This window comes from Lemur catta, chromosome 23 (assembly GCF_020740605.2).
Source record: "Lemur catta isolate mLemCat1 chromosome 23, mLemCat1.pri, whole genome shotgun sequence".
Taxonomy (NCBI): domain Eukaryota; kingdom Metazoa; phylum Chordata; class Mammalia; order Primates; family Lemuridae; genus Lemur; species Lemur catta.
The window spans coordinates 2,372,486-2,392,772 of NC_059150.1; the positions used below are offsets into that span (position 1 = coordinate 2,372,486).

A 20,287-nucleotide genomic window follows, 5' to 3' on the forward strand; every position below is an offset into this window, starting at 1 on the left:
AGCTGGCCGTGAGCACCTGGGTAGATGTGCGTTGGTGGAATATTGTTAGACTCTCTCTCCTACAGGTGGGTTGTGACTGTTATTTGGTATTTTCTAGGGAAAGATCCTGCACCATCATCAAGAAAGATTTTTAAAATAATTTTTGGCAGGGAAGAGTCCTAACGGGTCATAAAAAAAGTAATAGAGAAAGTGCTGCAGGTGGGGCCTGGAAACCTTTGGCTTTCTGTCTCGTGCATGACGGCCAACTTCATTAGGACTAGGACGTGGGACACACTGATTTTTAAAACTGAGGCTCATGTGGCTGCCTTTTTGTTACTGCAGTTATCAGTCTGCATGCACAGCCTCATGCTGCTGCCTTCCCACACTGTGTCAGCAGTTGCGTGAACACAGTGGTGTGATTGGTGTGTGGCAACGCCCCTCTCCAGGCCTGCGTCTCTCTGCACATGCTGGGAGCTGTTGGTCAGTTCAGCTAAAAAATTAATCGACGTAATGAGTTGGCCGAATGACTTCTTGTTTAACGTGGATCAGCCAGCCCATTCCAACAGAACAACCCTCGAGCTCACTTGGTGGCAGCAGCACGTCAACCAAAAACCAGACATATCGTACAGTCACGCGCCGTGTAAGGTTTTGGTTATCAACGGACTGCGTCTACGACCGTGGGCCCGTGAGATTATAGTACTGTGCTTTTACCGCGCCTTTTCTACGTATAGAGACACAAATACTTACCGTTCTGTAGCAGCTGCCTGCAGTGTTCAGGACAGTGACATGCCGTGCGGGTTGGTAGCGTAGAAGGAACAATCTAGACCACGTAGCCCAGGTGTGCAGAGGGGGCCACACCCTCTAGGTTCCTGTAAGGACACTCTGTGATGTTCCGTGACAAAATCGCCTGAGGACACATTTGTCAGAACACGTGACCGCACGAGTGAGTCTGTGCCTGAGAAACCACGAGGACACGTCTAGAAAGACAGAACCTCATAGCTCTTCTTCTTTCTCAGAAGAATACTGTGCCTCAGCGAACCCTGTATGCACATGGAAAATGGAAACAATTTCTTTCTGTAAATACTATATCCATTTTCTGAGTGACCCATATGTGGAATAAATACCGAATCAACCCTGTGAAATGGGTGTAGCTTGTATCATGTGAAACCCAGAGGCAACGAAGAGGAATAGGGTTCTCGCATTCTCCACCCCTCCCCGCCTTTTTTTGAGGAAGAAAAGCAAGAGCTCCCTCCCCAGCCCCCTCTATTAGAAATGCAGTCCTTTAATGCAGAGGACGTTCCTGCCAGTTTATGATGAGACTGATTGGGAACATGGAATCCAATACCTTGCATTTCACTTCTCCTTTGCAGGGACTTGTGTTCTGTATATCCAGGTAGCTGTGCTATCCCTAAATCCTCACGGATCTTGATGTGCTGTCTTTCCTCTTTATATTCAGATATACCAATGGTTGTAGAGGTGACTAAGAGTGGAGAAAGGAAAGATTGTCTTGAAGTATGGAAGACATAAAGGGATTGGCTTGGGACTGGCCCAAAGAGTCCTCACCTCATGGGGACAGATTCAGCAGGACAATGCCCGTGTCTTAGACAGGGAGTGTGTGGGGGCGTGTGTGTGTGGGTGGGGGCAGTGCAGCATCACGCGTGTTCTTCTCCCTTAATAAGGAATAAAAGGACATGAAAGTGTAGGTAATGGAAGATCCGTTGCAAGGGGCACCCTCTTCACACAGGTGCAATAGAGGTAGGTAAGGCATTGCTAGATCTCTAGCTCAGGTGATTTTGATTCCAAAATCATTAGCTTGCGGCTTATATAGAATGTGGTCCCCATTTCTGGCCAGAACAGGGGAACTAAAAACATGGTCAAAACGTTTGCCTAACAGTACTGGTGAACCGTGTTTCCATGACAATAGTGTCCCCCATTTTTAGGGTGGGGCCCTATGGTGTGGGCGGAAGGTCCCACACTGCACCCCGCTGAGCCACCCTGCCCTTCCCGCGTTCTGATCACGTTCTGTGTGAGCCTCTAGGAAAAAGGCCCCAGGAACAAATTAAGTTACTATTTGCCTACCTGTCTTGCGAGAAGTATCTAGTCAATCATATCATATAATAATTTGTGGATTTCCAAAAATATGGAGACAGTGTAACCTTTTTTCTCTAGGCCTTTTCTCCATTCTGATTTTGACTCTAGTTTGCCCAGAAGAACCTTGTTCCTCCCTTAGCTGGGACACAAAACTGACTCCTTTGGGGATTAAATAAGTGCTCGGTCTCTCAGTTCCTCCCCCCTTCCCAAGTCACCTTCTCTGTCTTTCCCCCACATGGGAAGGAGCATCTGTCTAGATTTTATATCCAAAGGTTCTGTCACTTGGTATCTGTGGTTTTGTCTTTTGCAAACTTCCGGACTTTATTTCCCAGGTCACACATTTGTTTACACGTGAAATAGAGAAATCAAATTACCATTAATATATTTCCTTGCAGGAAAGAAATTGGGGCAATATTATATTAAAAAATAAACTCACAGAGAGAAAAATAAGCAGAGTGCTCCTTATTCTAAGTGAAAGAGGCGGAGTGAAGGAGCCCTGGGCTGGATTTTCTAGGTAAGGGGTAATACTGTCCTAGTCTTGTCGCTACAGTCATGAACTCCTCAAGTCCTGGCTCTGCTGCTTACTAGCTGTGTGACATTTGGCAAGTTGCTCAACGTTAGTTTATGTCTCAGTTTTCCCACTGGTAAGATGCGGATCATAGTAAGTCCTGCTTCTTTGAGTTGTGAAGATTAAATGTTCACAAAAGCTCATGCTTTTAAAGATTTTAAAACAGTGATTGATACCAGTATGTGTTTCCTAATAGTAGTAGTAGCAAGTCATAAGCAAGATAACAGCAAATAGGCAATGTTTGCCAAAGAACTAGGATGCCATGAAACAAGGCATGGCACACGCCTGTAATCCTAGCACTCTGGGAGGCCAAGGCAGGAGGATCGCTTGAGGTCAGGAGTTTGAGACCAGCCTGAGCAAGAGTGAGACCCTGTCTCTACTAAATATAGAAAAAATTAGCCGGGCACGGTGGTACACACCTGTAGTCCCAGCTAGTCGGGAGGCTGAGGCAGGAGGATCGCTTAAGCCCAAGAGTTGGAGGTTGCTGTGAGCTAGGCTGACGCCACGGTATACTACCCAGACAACAGAGCAAGACTCTGTCTTAAAAAAAAAAAAAAATAGAAAATTACAGTATTTACATGGCCCACCGGTATAAACAGAGCAGGTTGCTCATGCTCAGAGGCAGCTACCCCCAGCTTCTGGCTGCCCCAGGCCAACCTAGGCTGGAGGAGGAGTAGGCACACGGATAATCTATGGCCAGCGTAACTGGCTAGAGAGCTCTGGTTTGGTGGAGATCTTTGAAGGGAATTCTAAGGAATTTGGAAGAGGTTCATGTCCAAAGGAATGGCATGACCAAAATAGATAATTGTATTAATTATGTATTTGAGGCATTAGAGCAAGAGACAGAAGCATGTAGACTATATAGATCCTAGACTCTGGGAGACTACTGGTCATGCCTTAGATGGGAGGTGAAATGAGTGTAAACCCCAGAAGGTTTCTTTCATTCATCTGAAAGGGAGTTCAGATCCCAGGAAGGAAAAATCTTTTGTTGCTCCACTGCGGAATCATAGAAAGGAGCCAAAATAGCTGAGTTCCCCGGTGAAGAGTTGACAGGTAGGACTTTGTATTATGAATCAACCACAACCCAATCGGAAAGCGCACTGGAATCGCTTCCAGTTATCTCAGGGTGGGAAGAACTTCTGGTTATAAATCTATTGGGCATTGCAACAATTGACTAGGGAGTTTTACTGGCTGTTAGTTCTCTTGTACACTATTGTTTTTAGTGCTTGTTTAATCATTGTTAATGTGAAATCATTTTTTCTTGGACTTTGTAGCAGTTTATCATACAGGTTACAGATAATCATCACGTTCTTGATAAAAACAGTGAAGGATTAAAGCAGTTATGTGTCTGTCCTGCCCAGAGCAGACTCCCATTAAGATTTAAGTTGATTTTAACTTACTTGAGTTTTGACTTTTCTCTCTAATCTTCAAAATACACTTCTATAAATGTCATCATTGACACAAAAAGACAAAGAACCCCATCTTTAGGGATTTTCTTTCCTTTTTTGTTTATTTATTTTAAAATTGGTACATACTAGGTATGTAATTTGGGCGTACATGTGAAAATTAGATACAGTCATATAATCAAATCAGAGTAACCGGGATATTCATCATTTTAAATGTTTATCTTTTCTTTATGCTGAGAGCTTGCCAGAATTAAAAAAAAAAAAGAAAGAAAGAAAGAAATAATAGCTGGGCTCCCTTTGTAATGATTCTGAAGCATCTTCAAGTCATTTTTTTAAAAAATTAGACTTGGTTCCTAGAGTTATTGTAATAGGAGATACTTAGAAAGAAAAAAAGTTTATTAAGTAATCTACAAGGTTAAATGCATCCTTCTCTGACCCCCCAGGATGTCTCTGCAGGAATTGGAGTAGCAGGAAGTACCCCCGCCATGGTCTTGGGCACTGGGGGTCATAATTAACAGGTTCACGCTTCTGCCTCCTCATTAGTGTGAGTTTCTTGAAGGCAGGGATTGTATTTTAGGAATCTGTTTTCCCTCGAGTTTGTAACGTAAGGCCTGACACACCAAATTTAATGACCAGAAAGAAGAAATGGGTTTATGTCCACTATAAACTACCAGCCCGTCTTGTAGAAAGGTTTCCTAACAGTATCTTTCATAAGGCTTTGCCACAGGGATTCATGATGCCGATTTTAAAAAGGCTCTGAGAGAGGGAAAGCAACGGCTCACTTGCTGGGCTGTCAAAAAGTAAAGGGAAGGGGGTAACAAAGTTTTTGATAAGTTAAATGTGAGCTTGAGAAAGAGCTACGCATTTTTCTTCTAATTGTTTGCCAAACTCACTCTTCTTATGAGAAAGCACCAGTTTCTAATGATTAACGTTCTGGGTTGTGGGAAGTTGTGCTTCATAACAATATGAGACTTGTGTTCCTTTACACTCTTATCTATAACATCTATATAAATAGTTTGTCTGATGAGTAACTAGGTTTCCGAGATAAGTGCTTGCTTTTATTATGCTGATAACACAGGATTATACGAGGTGGTGTTGCCAACCACTAGTGAGAGGTTTTGATGCATAATGGAACTCATACTCCATTCATCCCCCTCCTGGGCTCCCCAGATGCCACCCTGAATTGTTTACTGACGGCATTAATACTCAAAAGAAGTAGATTAATTTTCTCCCTTTTCCCTAATCTACCTTCTCTTATAACTTGGTTTGTTTTAATTGAAACAAACAAACAAACAAACAAACAAACTTCCAATTTGCCATCATTTCTGATCTAGAGACAGGGAACAAGTTGGCCATCGTGTTTAGCCTGCCCTTTTATTCATAGACTTGCATAAAACTATGTCATCCAAAGCACTGTGAAGATGCACACTCACCAATTTCAAGATAATATAAAATATCACATAATCAATTATGGAAAATAATGAAATGGAATGTTGGCAAGGCAGACCTCCTCGGAGAGCATTAAAACAAGGAATCAATTGCTCAGAAGGGGTGTTAAAATTACAATCAGTCAACGAGTCTTTACCAGGGGCCGGCTGTGGGCGCGGCCTGCAGGGCATGTGTGAGACGGGTCAGATGCAAGTTGCTGATGCGGTCACTGCCGTGGTGAGATTATCGTTCATTCCACAAACACTGAAGGAGTGGCTTGCTTACGTCGTGGGCTGGGTACCAGAGATGTGCAGGCGAAAAGCAGAAAACTCCAGCAGTGAAGGTAATTCAATCATTTGTTCCTTGTCACAAGCATTTATTACATGCTTCTTTTTTGCCAGGTGCTTTGGAAGTGCCCTCAAGGAGGGGAGACAGATAACAATCACAACACCTTGTGAAAACAGGGACACCGTAGGAGATCCTCTGCTAGACACAGAGAGAAATGAACAACACAAAATGAATTACTAATTACGGGAAAGAGGCATGCTCAATTTCACCTATTCCTGCGATTTCTAAAGAAGCAGAGGAATAGGGAATGTGCAGATTTTGTCTTTCTTTCTTCTTCTTTTTTTTTTTTTAACAGAGACAGGATCTCACTATGTTGTCCCCGCTGGTCTCAAACCCCTGGCCTCAAGCAATCATCCCTCCTGGGCCTCCCAAACAGCTGGGAATACAGGCATGAGCCACCACACCTGGCCCAGATTTTGGAAGCATATCGTCAACATCCTAACAGAAAAGAAGGCTAGGAAAAGTCAGATTCTTGCCCTATAATTTTAATATGGCTTAATTGTGGCAAACTCTTACCGTAACCATTGCTGTCCTGTTATATATGAAGGACAGGAACCACCAAATGCAAATGGAGAGGAAGACCCTTTGGTGAGCTGGCTCCAGAAGAGATGCTTCTCTTAATTTTCATTCACCTGTTCTCCTTTTCTACATGGACAGCAGATAATAACTTTTCTTGCTGTGTAAATATGTTCTTAACCTGGAATCCCCTCTAGACATCTATAAATGGACATGGGGGAGTCCATATTCCCCCACCCATCTGGAAATTCTATGCAACATTCACATGTATGGTAATTGTTTCTGGGGAGCTAATTTCAAAGTACAGTATTTTGGGCTTCTGTGAAAAAAATACTTAATGAATAAGTAATGCTTCACATCATAGGGAAAAAATGCATAATGAAACCAAATTGCCATCACAGCCTGATAAGTCTGAAATAAGATGCTGATAGTGTCTGAGAATATCATAAAACCCAGAGGAGCAAAGTGCACTTTGTTTTGAAATCATTCCTTAGCCTCTGCAAGAAACAGTTCCTGGAATCTGCTCTGGGTACAATGACATGCATGTTGCTAGAACATGAGGCCACAGCTCCTTGAGTCAGCTGTTTGCAGAGCACATTTGGGCAGCTCTACATGAGCTGCTGCCCACAGCCTGAACTGTAATACCACACAACACATGGGAGACTTTCCTCTAGAGAAAAAAGTGAATTACTGTCAACTAAACCACGATAGTGTCCTATGGGAGTAATTGTCACAAAGTCAGGGACTGTGTGTATCTTACTCATCGTTATATCCCAGGGCCCGGCACTTGTACCCACTACATAATTCGCTCTCAAAAATTGCTGTTTACTTAAGGAATGAAGTTCTTTTGGTGAGAGCAGACATACTGGTTTGAAACATTTGTGATGGTGACACGCTTGGGGATGCCTTTTCCCAGTCCCAGAGCTTGACTGTAGCTTCCATCTCTGCAATTGCTTTGTTCCTTCTGAATGGAATTTGTATGGTTTTCCAGTTGAGCCTTCTGTTGTTTCTTCATTTGTGTGTCGCCTTACACTTTGCACGGGGCTTTCCCATCTGCTATCTCATTTCATCTTCACAACAAGACCCACCTTACATATTTTTTAGCTGAGAAAATAAGCCTTGAGATTGAAGTGGGTGAGCCATGCTCTCACAGCCAGGAAGTATAGAACTGTCCCTCAAATTACTATTTTCGCTCTAAGTTGAGTGCTCTCTTGACTATGGTCCTATGTCTTGGATTTATGGGAATAAAGTTAGCCACGCGCTCTTTCACTAGTAGCATATTGGTGACAACTATTCTGAGTCCCGTAACAGTCACTTAAAAATGAATTTGGTTTCTGATTCGAGCAGCTGAAGAAAAAAAAAAAGAATTTGGTAAAGTGAGTTAAATTTACTTGGTTTAGAAAATTCTAGGACCTCTTGATGTAATTTGGAAACAGCCTAGATTGTGAGAGAAAGGAAGAAAATGCTTTAGGCAAACCCCTGAACCTCCCTGAGACCCCATTTTCTCATCTGTAAATTGAATGGTACCAGCTCCGCTAACTTCAAAGACACGTCCTATGAGTAAAATCTAAAACAATACTCAAAAACTCTTAAAAATATGTCAGGTATTGTTTTCATAAGTGCATAATGTATGTCCACACATGGCCACCGCCTCTGCGTTTACAAAGATTTTTGACTGGTGAATATTACAGAATGAAAAGTAAACAGACACAAAAGCGTCGAAATGGATCAATGTGCCATCCGTGCTCAGCCCAGGGGTGCGGGGACCGAGCACGAGACAGGTAACTCAGGGTGGTGCTGAGGTCACGCGTGGTGTGTTCTGTGCAGAGTTTGGCACAGGCTGGACTTCCCCTTAGCACCGATGACAAGTGATGGCAGGTGCCTCTGTCTCCGGAAGTCGTTGGGCTGTGTGTGTAAATCCTCTGGGTTCGGCAGTTGTTGATACCTGTATGCTCGTTCAGCTTCAGTGCATCGTACTCTATGGACCTTTCGATACGTAAGCGTGGGCACTTGGGGCTCATTCTAACGGGGTCTACTGGGGACAGTCTGACTTGCCTCTACTTCCCTCAACCAAACTCTACTAGCTCTATCAATGTCAGATAGACCAGTTTCACGGAGTGCCTGTTCCTAGCAGTCCGTCGATTATACTTAGGTTAAGTATTTATACGTGGCTTAAAAAGTATTTGTCCAAATGAAAACTATGACCTTCAGCAGCAGCGATGTGAATTCTGAGCACCTGCACTTTGGTGACCGTTGGTGGAGATGTCCTTGCTTACACGCAGTCCTCTTCTCTGGAAAATCACGCAAAGACGGAGAAGCAGTGAACACCTGTGTCAGTTGTGTCTATTTCTTTTACAGGTCGATGACCAAATGAAGCTGCTTCAGAACTGCTGGAGCGAGCTCTTAATCCTCGACCACATCTACCGACAAGTGGTCCACGGGAAAGAAGGATCAATCTTCCTGGTTACTGGGCAACAAGTGAGTGTGGAGACCCGAGAAAAAAGTGTCTTTTTATTAAGCATGTTCAGAACGGCAGGGATTTAACTAGGTCAGAAGCACTCCTGGGCTTTGAAAGGGAGAGATTGGCTGCACATAATTTAGAAAAGATGACCCGGTGCACTCTGTCCCTGCTCTGGTGATTGCAGTTAAACTTGTAAAAGCAAACAGAATCGTGAGCATCTGCCACTCGCAGCCCGCGGTGATTGAAAGTCCTGCTTACAAGGGTCTGAGCAACCACTAGATCAAAAGCGATGATGAGTACTCAGGTTTTTTTTTCCCTCCAGCTTCTTTATTGACCTACCATATTTATTTATTCATCAGGTATTTAAAACCCTGTAAATTGTGGAATCCTTACTATTTTGGAACAACATAGGTAGAAGAGACTGATTCAAATGTCACGTACAATCTCAACAATTGGCATAAAGGTAGGCAAGTAAACAGGGACGCGAGTTGCAGTTTTCCAGATCGCGTCATTCAAAAGCAAGAGAAAGAAAAGATTGCTGTTAAGTCCTGCTCCTTTCTGAGCAGATAAATTTGTTCAATCAACACATGTTTATTGAACTCCCTCCTATGTGCTAGTCACTTTTCTGGGGCTTTGGCATATATTAGTGAACAAAACAAAGAAATTCCTGCCCTCGTGGAACCTAACGTTGTAGTAGGGAGAAAATGACAATAAACAATAATCCTAATAAACAAACCTGTAATATGTTATAGGTTAAACTGCTCTTGAACAAAAGAAAAAAAAAATAGCCAGGTAAAGGGAAATCCTCATTCATCCACAGATGTGTGTTGTGGTGTGACTCGTGGATTGCCTTGTTAAATAGAAAGGGTGGGTTTGGCCTGATTGAAAAGTGACATTTGAGCAAAGACTTACAAAGGAGAGACAGCTTTGTGGATGTCTTGGGAGACAGAGAGTCTGCTTAGTGGACCTAACTCCAACATGCCAGGATCTGGGCAAGGCCCTGCAGTTTCTTAGCCTCCATTCTACAACTAATGGATTAAAATAAATGCACGGAACCCAGTGGTTCCTTCAGCCCTGTGCCTCATACCCACTCAGGGCCCCACGGCACTGTTCAGCAGGGGTGAATTCAGCACCCAGGCACTGTGATCTTTTACGTCCGGCCATAAACGTTTATGTGCTCCGAAGGCCCAGCAGTGCATAGTTGGCAGTGAAAGGCTGTCTCCACATCATTTGCTGTATTATTAATAAATCAAATTTCCCCAATCAAATCAAAGGCAAGTACCATCTTAGGGTTTTTGCAAATTGGATCAATGGGAGCATCTCCGTCCCTATCTGGGCCCTGCTTTCTGCCCTTCTCACGGGAAAAGCTTTCGAGACGAGCAAATGGAGTCTCAATGGGTCTGACTTCCTGTGCTTTCAAATTTTTGTTTAGCGTTTTCATCCTGCGTCCCAAGTCTTTGGAGGAAATGTACCCATTTTCAGAGTCTAGTCACTAGGTATTCCTCCCACCTCTGCCCAGCTAGGAGCTGCATTAGAAGTACGGGTCTCAGCCCACAAATTAATTTGATTTCATGTCTTTTTGAGTTTCAGAAATGAAATGGGTTTGTGCCGTTCTTTCGCAAAGCACTTCCATTCTGCTCTTTAGAAATACTTCTTATGTCTCGTTTCATTTTGCTTTAAGTGCTGCTCCTGAGTAAAGGTAATTACCATTTAAAAAGTGGAAGAAGTGCGTTTCTTTCCTCTCTGATTTTCAAAATCAAGAACAGTCAAGGAATAGATGCTGTTATAGTCTTTAGTGTCGCTCCCTGCTGCTGTGTGTTTTGCCATCAGACTTGAATGAGGGGCTCCCTGGTGGAGAGACAGTCGTTTCCTTGTGTGTTTCCTGCAGCCTGGATTCTTCTAGATTCCCGAGTTTAGTGTGCCGCAGGCCCCCCAAAGCCCCGCCCTGCGTCTTTCCCATCCAATCCAAGTGAGCAGCCTGATGACGATTAATTACACTCAGACATTTTCAGTTGTGGCAACTGTGAAGACATCTTTATTTTATTCTGTGGAATAAGTTAGACAGAACATTAGAGCTTATCTCTGGGCCTCCTGCACTTTCACAGGATGAAAGCAAAAGTGCTACAAAGGAAGACGTTTCGGAAGCACACGCCTTCTCTAACAGAATGAGAAAGATACTTTAATGCGGTATCTTCTCCTGTATCCCCCCAGCACCTACTAAAACGCTGACTCTGTTAGGCACACGATAAATATTAGCTGATTGTACGTAAACGAGAACTATCCTAGCTCCAGCCTAATTGCTCACCTAAAACAAGTTAACTGGGTCTTCAGACCCAGAGTCATCCTCACTGTGTTCCCACATCTCACCCAGACCGTCTTAGACCTTCCAGCCTACTCTCACGGGGCCGGGACAGCAACAGGGGTTTTCCAGTGGTAAATCACCTTTTATTGCTATAGACGCTTCCCATGCTGGGGCCCAGGGAGACAGGTGAAAGTTTCAAGTATAGTTTTTTTAGAACGATACATACTTCCGTGATCACAAGGGCAGGGAAACTGGATTTTGGTGGAAACAACAACCAAAACAACAATAATAAAGTATTTGACATACACCAATTTCAAGAAGGTAGCTGAAACCGTGACGAAAGGAAGGAAAGGAATGTATTAAGTGAAGGAGTAGAGCAATATTCTGGAGAAAAATGATTTATAAAAAAAGATATGTAAGTAGTTGAGGATGGCAAAAAAAAAATAGAGACCTGCTTCCTTTTTGTTATGTTTGTAGTCTAATAACAGTTGAATTATGGTGAAGTATATTTTCTTTGCTAGTGCGGACTGCTGGCTCTCTGCTGTGTGTGTCCCCATCCCAAGACTTCCCAACTATGTCATCTTGAGCAAGTCCCTTTACCTTTCAATTTTCAGTGTCCTCACCTGTCCCGTGCGGATTGTGATGCCGGCTGTCTACCGGAGTGAATCGCAGTAGAAATCACAGGAAATAGTCCTGTAGGATGCTGACAGAAATTAGAAGTGCTCACAGCTAGGCCCACACAGGCTGACATTGATGGAGTTGACAACCCCGTGAAGAAGTAATGTTAGGATCCCCCTTTTGTAGATAAGGAAACGGAGGCAAAGAGAGGGGATGCAGCTGAGTCAAGGTCAAAACACAACGAACAAGTGGTAGAACAGATCTTCGGATCTAGGCAGGCCGGTGCCAGAGATTGTGTCCCTCACCAGCATGCCACACCGCTGTTCTGGAAGGCTCCCACATGCCACCCAGCTCGTCTTCGGTGCAGGTGTTTGATTTGGTCTTCGTGTGTCAGTCCAGGGCATGACGGCCTATGTGGAACTTCCAGGCAAAACAAATTCATTCTTTTTTATTAAGACTCAGTGCATAAATTTTTTTGAGTTTTTTTTTTTTATTTGTCTGTCTTTGGGAGGATTTTTTTTTTACTGTGGCATTATAAGCACGTGGTAAAGGTAAATTCAAATTATGCAGAAGCAATTTTAATGTCATTACTCTTATAAAATTATTTCAACATTAAGACACAACTAGAAATAAAAATCACTGATAAGTCTGTCATCATAAATCAAATGTTTTTGTTGAGTTCTCTTCCAATCTTTGGAGAAAATGTATATTTTAAATATTTTTCTTACTTTTCGAAATAAAATAATTCATCCTCCCCAGAGACCTATTGACCAACTACTTACTAACATAGATTTGTGCAGAATGTGAACTGTACAACAACAGAAGTCTGTTTCTAGCATGCCTTGTACCAAGGCCATTGTGTTGATATCATGGCAAAGAATTAAATGGCATTATTCCAATAAAGCATGCAAAATTCCCCTGCAGGCAGCTTGGCAACCGCCTATAGGAGAGAATAATGTTTTTCATTTAGTTCAAAAATATTTCTGATGGCCTGATAAATGAAGGGAAATCAAAGGTGTGGGGGGGAGGGGAATTAGACACAGCCCTGTAGGCAATAATGATAAGAAACGCAATTCACTGACCTAATTAATGACTATAATGATCGCCCTTTGCATAGTGCTTCCCACTGAGCACTCTCACAAGCAAAGGCGCAGGGGACAGGGTCAGGTAAGGTTTGAGGACAGCTCGGAGGAGGAAGTGCAAGAGGAACGAGATGGACATTCAAAGCTGTCCAGGCGACTCAGCTTCTATAAGGAAGTGCCTTGCCCCTAGGGTGAGGGTGTTTGGTTGAGCCCTCCTGTGCACGCCGAGGCAGATGGCTGTGCTTCAACCCTCTCAGGGGTAGAGAAGCCCCCTCCACCCTCTCTAGCCCCAACCAGAAGAAGTACAGGATTCTCAATTCCCTCATAAATGTCCAGGTTTCCCTGGGGAATTTTCTCAACTGCCCCACACTGATTACTTTGGGAACAAATGAAAATGTTTATACTCAATACTTGCAGATTAGCAAATGGTAATATTAAATGTGCCTCAGTGCACAGTATCGGGGCCAAAGTCCTGACTCGGTGGGAGCCCCAGACAGCGATCTCCGGTTGGCTTGAAAGCAGGTGTGTGATGTCCACACCGCTTCCTAGCAGCCCTCTGGACTTCCCTCGTGAGGGACACGAGGTCTCTCGTGCCTCATGGTCTAGTCTTCTGCCTTTTTCCTACTGAATGCAGCTCGCTGCAAATCATGTGGTGAGTTTGTTACAGCAGAGGAAGAAGAAAAAGGCTAGACTGGGTTGAAAAAATGAGGGGGACAGTCAGGAGACTGCTACTTGGAGTTTGAGGAGAGGGAGGAAAGTTATATAAAATGCCACCAGCTTTGTCTTCAGCCCAACAGCTAGGAAGTTTGCTCAGTAAATGTTTGCAGAATTGAATCTTCTCGTAGTTCATTCAGAACAAGAGTAACCAAAATAGTCCCACTGCAAAGAGCAGCCCAGGATTGAAATAAAGACTCGGTGCTTCACATAACCCTAACATTAGCTATTGTGTTTTAATTGTGTCTTTCAATCAGGCATCTGTGTAACTGTACATTAAATCACCTTATTGAGGAAAAAGGAAATAATGATTATTAGTAATATTAAGCACTGTCAAATCAATTCTATACCGTAGCATCTTATATTCATGAGAAGAATTCTTTTTATCCAGTATTTTAAAAAATATACATATATCTATATATGTATAAAATAATAGTGTACTTTGAAGTGGGGTTGGGTTTTACTATTTGCATATTGCAGCTAATTAACAGCCACTGTAACATCATCCTAAGGGAAAGGTCTGCTGGCAATTTATTATCTTCTATTATTGTGTATCATATTAAAATGACAGGCATCTTACAACATCCGAGTCATCAAAATTTTGGTGATTAGAACTAAAAGCAATTTAGCTAAAACTGTTTCTACCTTCATGATGAGTGAAATTTATCCAAAGGGGACATTGGTTAAGAGTATTTTCTTCAATATCTCTCTTGAATTTAATGGCACGAAGATTACATGGAAGAGAGCAATAAATTAATTTTACTAAGTACATAAAAGACAAGGCCAGCTGCTCCTGAAATGAGCACAAACTCTGCATTCAACAATGAAAACATAATTATGTTTGTAATAAAATGTAAGGAAGCTGTAGATCTGTGTGTTGTTTCGGGAATAAATTACCCATCCTCCTTCAGTGCCGTGCAATTTGATAAATTATCCTTGAAAGAAACGTTATCGGAGCCCCCATTTAATAAGCATGTTTGAACTTTCAAATTAGCATGTAAATAAATGTATAGCTGTAAAGTTGTTGGTAAGCCGATTGATGTCTTGAGGTCCCTCTCACTAAAGGTGTAATCCTATGAAACAATTTAGATTCCTTTCAGTTACAGTATAGTACATTTTCAAGTGTGAAATTCTAGTATTTGAACTTACCACATGCGTGTTAGAACTATGTACATATAAGAATTTAACCCCATCATCATAATAAATCAATTTACACTAATATATTTTGGCTTTATTTTAGCACAGCCTTCCTGGTTTAAGGCTTAAGTAGTGATTTTTATTAAAATGTACAATACTGTGTATTTATTAAGCTATAGCCACGATGCATTCAAGTGAGTCTAAACTTAAATTGGTAGCATTGTCCCAGCTAAGATTATTTTTCTGATAATCACAGAACTGGGAAGTACCTAATTACCATCATTGACCTTAACTGCTACAGTTAAAGATAAGGACAGGCAGGCGTGGAGATTGTACTCATTTGCCCAAGGCTCGTGGTGTGTAAGAGGCCACAGCAGCCCAGATCTCCTGTCTTGTCCAAGGCTCCGTCCACCACGGCTGCCCCACTGGGCCTCCTGGCTGTCTCTCACTCGCCTACCCCATCTGTCCCTGTAGAATTTGTGTCATTATTACCTGAAGTCATTAGACTCTGTGCAGCTTTTTAAAGAATTTAGAGCGCAGACACCTCTTTTAAGTAAGAACTTCCTTGAAGCAGAAAATTCCCCTGTAAGAGAACTGGCAAAATGACGGTCGGGACATGAGTTCGTGTGCCGGGCAGATAATCCCAGCGTGCTCCGCAGAGCTCAGCAGCTTGTCTCGGCTGCTTCCAGTTCAGGGGTCGGGTTGTCCGAGTACGGACCCCGTCACACACTCTGAAATAGAAACCAGAGGAGTGCTTAGAACGCTTGATGCTTCCATTTAGCGGGCAGATACCAGCACACGGATGAGGCAGGTGGGACGGCTCTGCCGGATGCGGGAGCTTTCCTCCAGCACACATTAACTGGGGCATTTTCATGCACAGTTGACTCTATATAAACTGATTGACACCTTTGGGGGTCGTCTTCCCACTGACTCATAATTTTTCTCACTCTTGAAGAAGGTTTCTGTACACCCCGTATTCTCTAGTTAAAGCTGAAAATTCAACTCATCATATTTACACAATATAAAAAAAAAATCCATTCTGCCTTGTTTTTAATTGCAAATTCTACTCCAGGGACTGGTTCTCCTGCTTAGGAGGCAGCCCTGTGCCTTCTCCTAGAGAAGCAAGTGCAGTCAATTATGGTAATGAAATGTCAATAAATATAAAAATTTAATACAGTCTGCTCTGGGTGAGTGGCAGATGAGGACTTGCCTCCCAGACAAATTTGCTGCTGCTGCAAATATTAAATGCACCTGAAAGAGTGTCTGGTTGCCTGAGAGCTCGCCAGTAAGAAAAGGATGGGAGCGTCAGGTACCAACGGGGCTTTGCCATTATGCTGTAATCGCAGCAGCAAAGCCAGGGCTAGCACTGACAGCCATCCCGACATCTTAACTTATTATAAACTGAGCCTCCTATGTCCCCAGGAATAATCTAAGCTTAGTGCCTAGCAGCGATTTTTTTCTTTTAATGAAAAGGGAAATAAGCCTTTTCTTTTTTGCTTTCCAGACTAAGGAATTATTCTTCTTATAAATAAGGTCATTGCTGTCTTTAGAGAGAAATGTGTTAATCTGGTGTAATCTAATGTAATGATCTGAATGTAGCAGTTTTATGCCATGGCTTTTTAGGAAGCAGCAAACTAAAGAATAATTTAAATGTGATTCATCATCCACAAGCATGCAGTCTTGAACCATGATTACTTTAAAATGTAGTCTCGTAATGCAAATAGAAATGTATCTCTGCCTTTATTCTCCTCGTGTACTAGTTAATATAATTGTAATCACATAGAATGTTGCTCTAGATTTACTTTTTATGGACAGTATATTTTTCATTCAACTTATTCATGAGAATTAAGCATTTTTATCTCATGTGATGATGTAATATCATAATATAAAATGGTATATATACCTTTTTGGTGTATATACTTATAATGTAGGTATTCAAAATCTGTTTCCTACAAAGCTTGTCAAAATGATTAGATTTATCAAGATAATTAAGAGACCTTTTATAATGATAGAATGTGTCTCAAACTACTTTCATGGGGAAAGTCTTCTGTTATAAATTTGTATTGCAGCCTGACTTTATCCTCAGTTCTTAACAATCTCAAGAGAAACATATATTTCTCATTCTAATCGTCCTTAAAACTGTGTGATGCTGTGTTGCAGGTGGACTATTCTATCATAGCATCCCAAGCTGGGGCCACCCTCAACAACCTCATGAGTCACGCACAGGAGTTAGTGGCAAAACTTCGTTCTCTACAGTTTGATCAACGAGAGTTTGTGTGTTTGAAATTCTTGGTGCTCTTCAGTTTAGGTAAGAAACACTTTTCTCATACTACATCCAACCAAAGATTACTAAATGATACTGACGTGTGAGTGTCTTGAAGTCCATGTGTGTTGTTCTTCTATCAAGATAACGTCCTTCCTTTTGAATCATGACATCTTCAACCACGAACATATTTTCATATATATTTCTACATGATTCATAGCCCTTTTGTGGATAGGTTGGGGTGTGGAAAATGAGTTAAGCAGTTGGAGTCCTGGATTTTCTTTCATAATGGACAGGTAAGAAATAGTCAAATGAAGCTCTGACAGAGGCTTAAAGGAGATAGCTCAGCAAAGACGTATCAAATTATAGCCATCTTTCCACGTTGATCATTTCTGCGCACCTTTTGTTGCGGCTTGCTACCTACTGCTATTTTTATTCTTCTAAAATATGGATAGTAATTAAAAACCTGTTTTTTAAATCTCTATCGGGATTAACGAGAGAATGTTTATAACCAGATGCAGCACTCACTATGCAAGTATAAAAGATGACAGTCGTCAAGGGGAAAGGATGGTTCCTTAGGAAAGCTTTGGAGAAGAAAGATAACTAAGCAAGACAGATTAGCTAAATCAAGGTTCTCAGTGAGTCAGATGAGAAAAATCACCACTGCTCGGAATAAAAAAAGGATTAAGGAGATGGATTTTTATTGACTTCAAAGGAACAGATTTTTCTGCCTGTCCCTTACTTGATTTCTGTATTTTGTTGGCTTAATAAAGCCAACTTAAATAAACTTTTTGCCAAGTCCATTTATTACTTATTGGCACACAGCTGAGGAAGGCAACTTCCCTCGAATAAAAAAAAAAAGTAGAAATCAGATTTACCAACATATGCTTTTTCTTTAGTCTTCAGTTATAAGATAGTTGTGAATTCATATCCTAAGAAATAAAACACTAAAACAAACTGCAAAGCCAAACAGATGTGTCTACTCTCCGAATCTGGTACTTTAGTTTTAAAATTCTTCTTGACAGCACTGCACAACTGTTGCTAATAAAGGCCTAGTTTAAAATAATAGGACCAGAGTTAATTTTTCACGTGCAGTCAACATTTAAAATAAAAAGAGCATTTTCATATTTTGGAAAATGTGATAAATATAGCACAAAGAAATGTTACTGAAAATTCAAAAAGACAACAGAATTTCACAGATGTGGTGTTCAAAGGTTTGCAGTGCCAGAACGGGGTCCTGTGTGGTTTCTGTGTTAACCACAATAAAAAGGAAAGTTCTATTCAAGTAAGTCTGCATCTTTTACCCAACAACAGTTTTTTATAAAGAGAAAGCTAACAGAGGCCTTCTTGCTGTAATTGCACAAATTATTCTGGTTTATGGCAATATCTGAGTCTTTTCAACTAGTACATTTGATCAGTAATTAAATGGAAAATGTGGTAGTACATGTGTCAGAAATCTTATAGCATCTTAGCGATAAAATATTTAGAGAGCATCATCTCACTTCAGTGGTATTTTAAATTAGTTGAAGAACTGTATTACATCTGAAGATGCACACATTAACCATGAGCCATCTTTAGTTTTCAACACTTTTATCTTTCCTTCACCATTTTTAAAAATGATTATATTCTCTGCCAATACTGTGGGGGAGGGGAGCAGATCTGTAATGCTTTCGACCTTTGAACCCCACGAACTATCTTCCTGAACAAGTGGGGCATGTATTTACCAGAACCTCAGTCACACACTCTCTCCTTTAATAATGAGCATGTTGACTGCTTCGGGAACTGAGGCAGTAGTCAACAGCGAGCTTAATATCCATTAAAAACATGTCTATTTGTTGTTTAAGAAAGAAAGGAAAACATGGCTTTCAGTTCAGAGGTAAATGCAGTGTTGATCAAGAGTTTATTTTTAAAGAAGCAGGGAAAAAAGTAATTAACTGGCAGGAAAATTCAGGTGGTTTCTAATTTATGAGTGGAAAATGTTTTACCCCATAGGAACAATGAATAATCCTTTTTTTTTTTAATTTCAACTTTATTGAGCTATGGAGATAATCAACCTTCAGGTACCCAGACTAGCCCCAAAACACCTCGACTGAGGATAAAATCATACCAGGGCGACCGCTAAAAGCTGAGCCCGAGTCCTAAGCCAGCACCTGCTGTCCCAAACCCTTTTCAGCCTTCAGCCCCCTGAGTCTGGAACCCACATGTTCTGATCCCAGCCCAGCCCTGAGCCCCGTTGGTGCTGGAGTAAAATGAGGGTTTTCTGGACTGGCCAGAGGCCGGGGGCCGTGCCGAGAGAGGGCTGCAGCGGTGGCCTGCGTGGGAGATGACGCTGTTTTGCAGGTAGACTTGGTGAAAGAAGGTGGGGTGGGGTCCCAGGCAGCTGCAGCATCACACGCCGAAAGCGTGGTCCGTGCAAAAGCATGAAGGCACGAGGGCACCACGAGTGTGGGGGTTGTTACGATGAATACGGTTGAGGGAGGAAGCCGCAGACGTAACCGGAGAGGTGGGCAAGAGCCTGGTCATGGAGCCCAAGACCTCCGAGCCGGTCGGCTCATCCTCACCGGGCGCTTACGATGTGGCAGGCGCTGTGATGCTAATGGTGAGCAGAAGTGGGCGCCGCGGTTTCCATGCTGTGGACCCTCAGAAATGTGGCACGGTCCTTATCAAAGGCGGGGCTGAGCTGAGCAGCTCAAGTTGATCTGCCTTTGCGGTAGGAGGCGGACAGTCAGTGGACAGAGGGGGCAGCGCTGGAAACCCCGTGTCCGGATGTGGTGTTCATGCCCCACGGGACTGGGGGTGAAATGAGGGATGTGGACCAGGTCCAGGTGACGAACCGCAGAACGTGGCAGCTGACAGCGAGAAGTCCAGGGTGAGTCTCAGGGTTCTGCGTGTTTTGCCAGAACAGAAAAACCTACGGGAGGGTAACTGCCCAGTTAGCCGTCCTCCTCCTGAAAGTCATTCTTCACTAATGCCGATCACCGAGCGCGCAGAAAGCTAATGACGAGCTAGAATGAAAAGTGGTAGGACTCAAATCGTTCTGATCTCCTGTCCCGTTTTCCCGTCACATTGTATCCATGAGCAGACGTCAGTTTGTTACGTTGGTTGAAAAAGGAAACAAAAGTAAAACATGCCCTCTCCTGAGCAGCTATTTCTCTGTGTAGAATATAATAATCTCTGGAGGCCCTGTCTCTGTTAGTTAGAATGTTTTCTTAAAATCCTGTTAACTTACCGTATTTTGTTGCCTATGAGATGATATAATTTGGGCCGATTTACAACTTGGCGAAACATGAGATATTCTAAGTTTGAGTCGAGGGGCTAGAATAAGATAGCTAATGTTTACATATTGTTTTATATTTCCTTCTACCTTCTTCTAA

The 20,287-nt window shown here is 42.3% G+C and overlaps 1 protein-coding gene across 3 annotated transcripts in view; it reads left to right on the top strand.

Annotated features, from left to right (window-relative positions):
• The window catches only part of NR5A2 (nuclear receptor subfamily 5 group A member 2), a 110,994-nt gene that overhangs the window by 56,328 nt on the left and 34,379 nt on the right, over window positions 1-20,287 (top strand). For all 3 annotated transcript variants that reach the window (XM_045536038.1, XM_045536040.1, XM_045536039.1), the window contains exons 5-6: window positions 8,695-8,814; window positions 16,811-16,958. In XM_045536038.1, coding sequence (XP_045391994.1) covers window positions 8,695-8,814; window positions 16,811-16,958 — 268 coding nt within the window. The remainder of the gene's footprint in view (window positions 1-8,694; window positions 8,815-16,810; window positions 16,959-20,287) is intronic.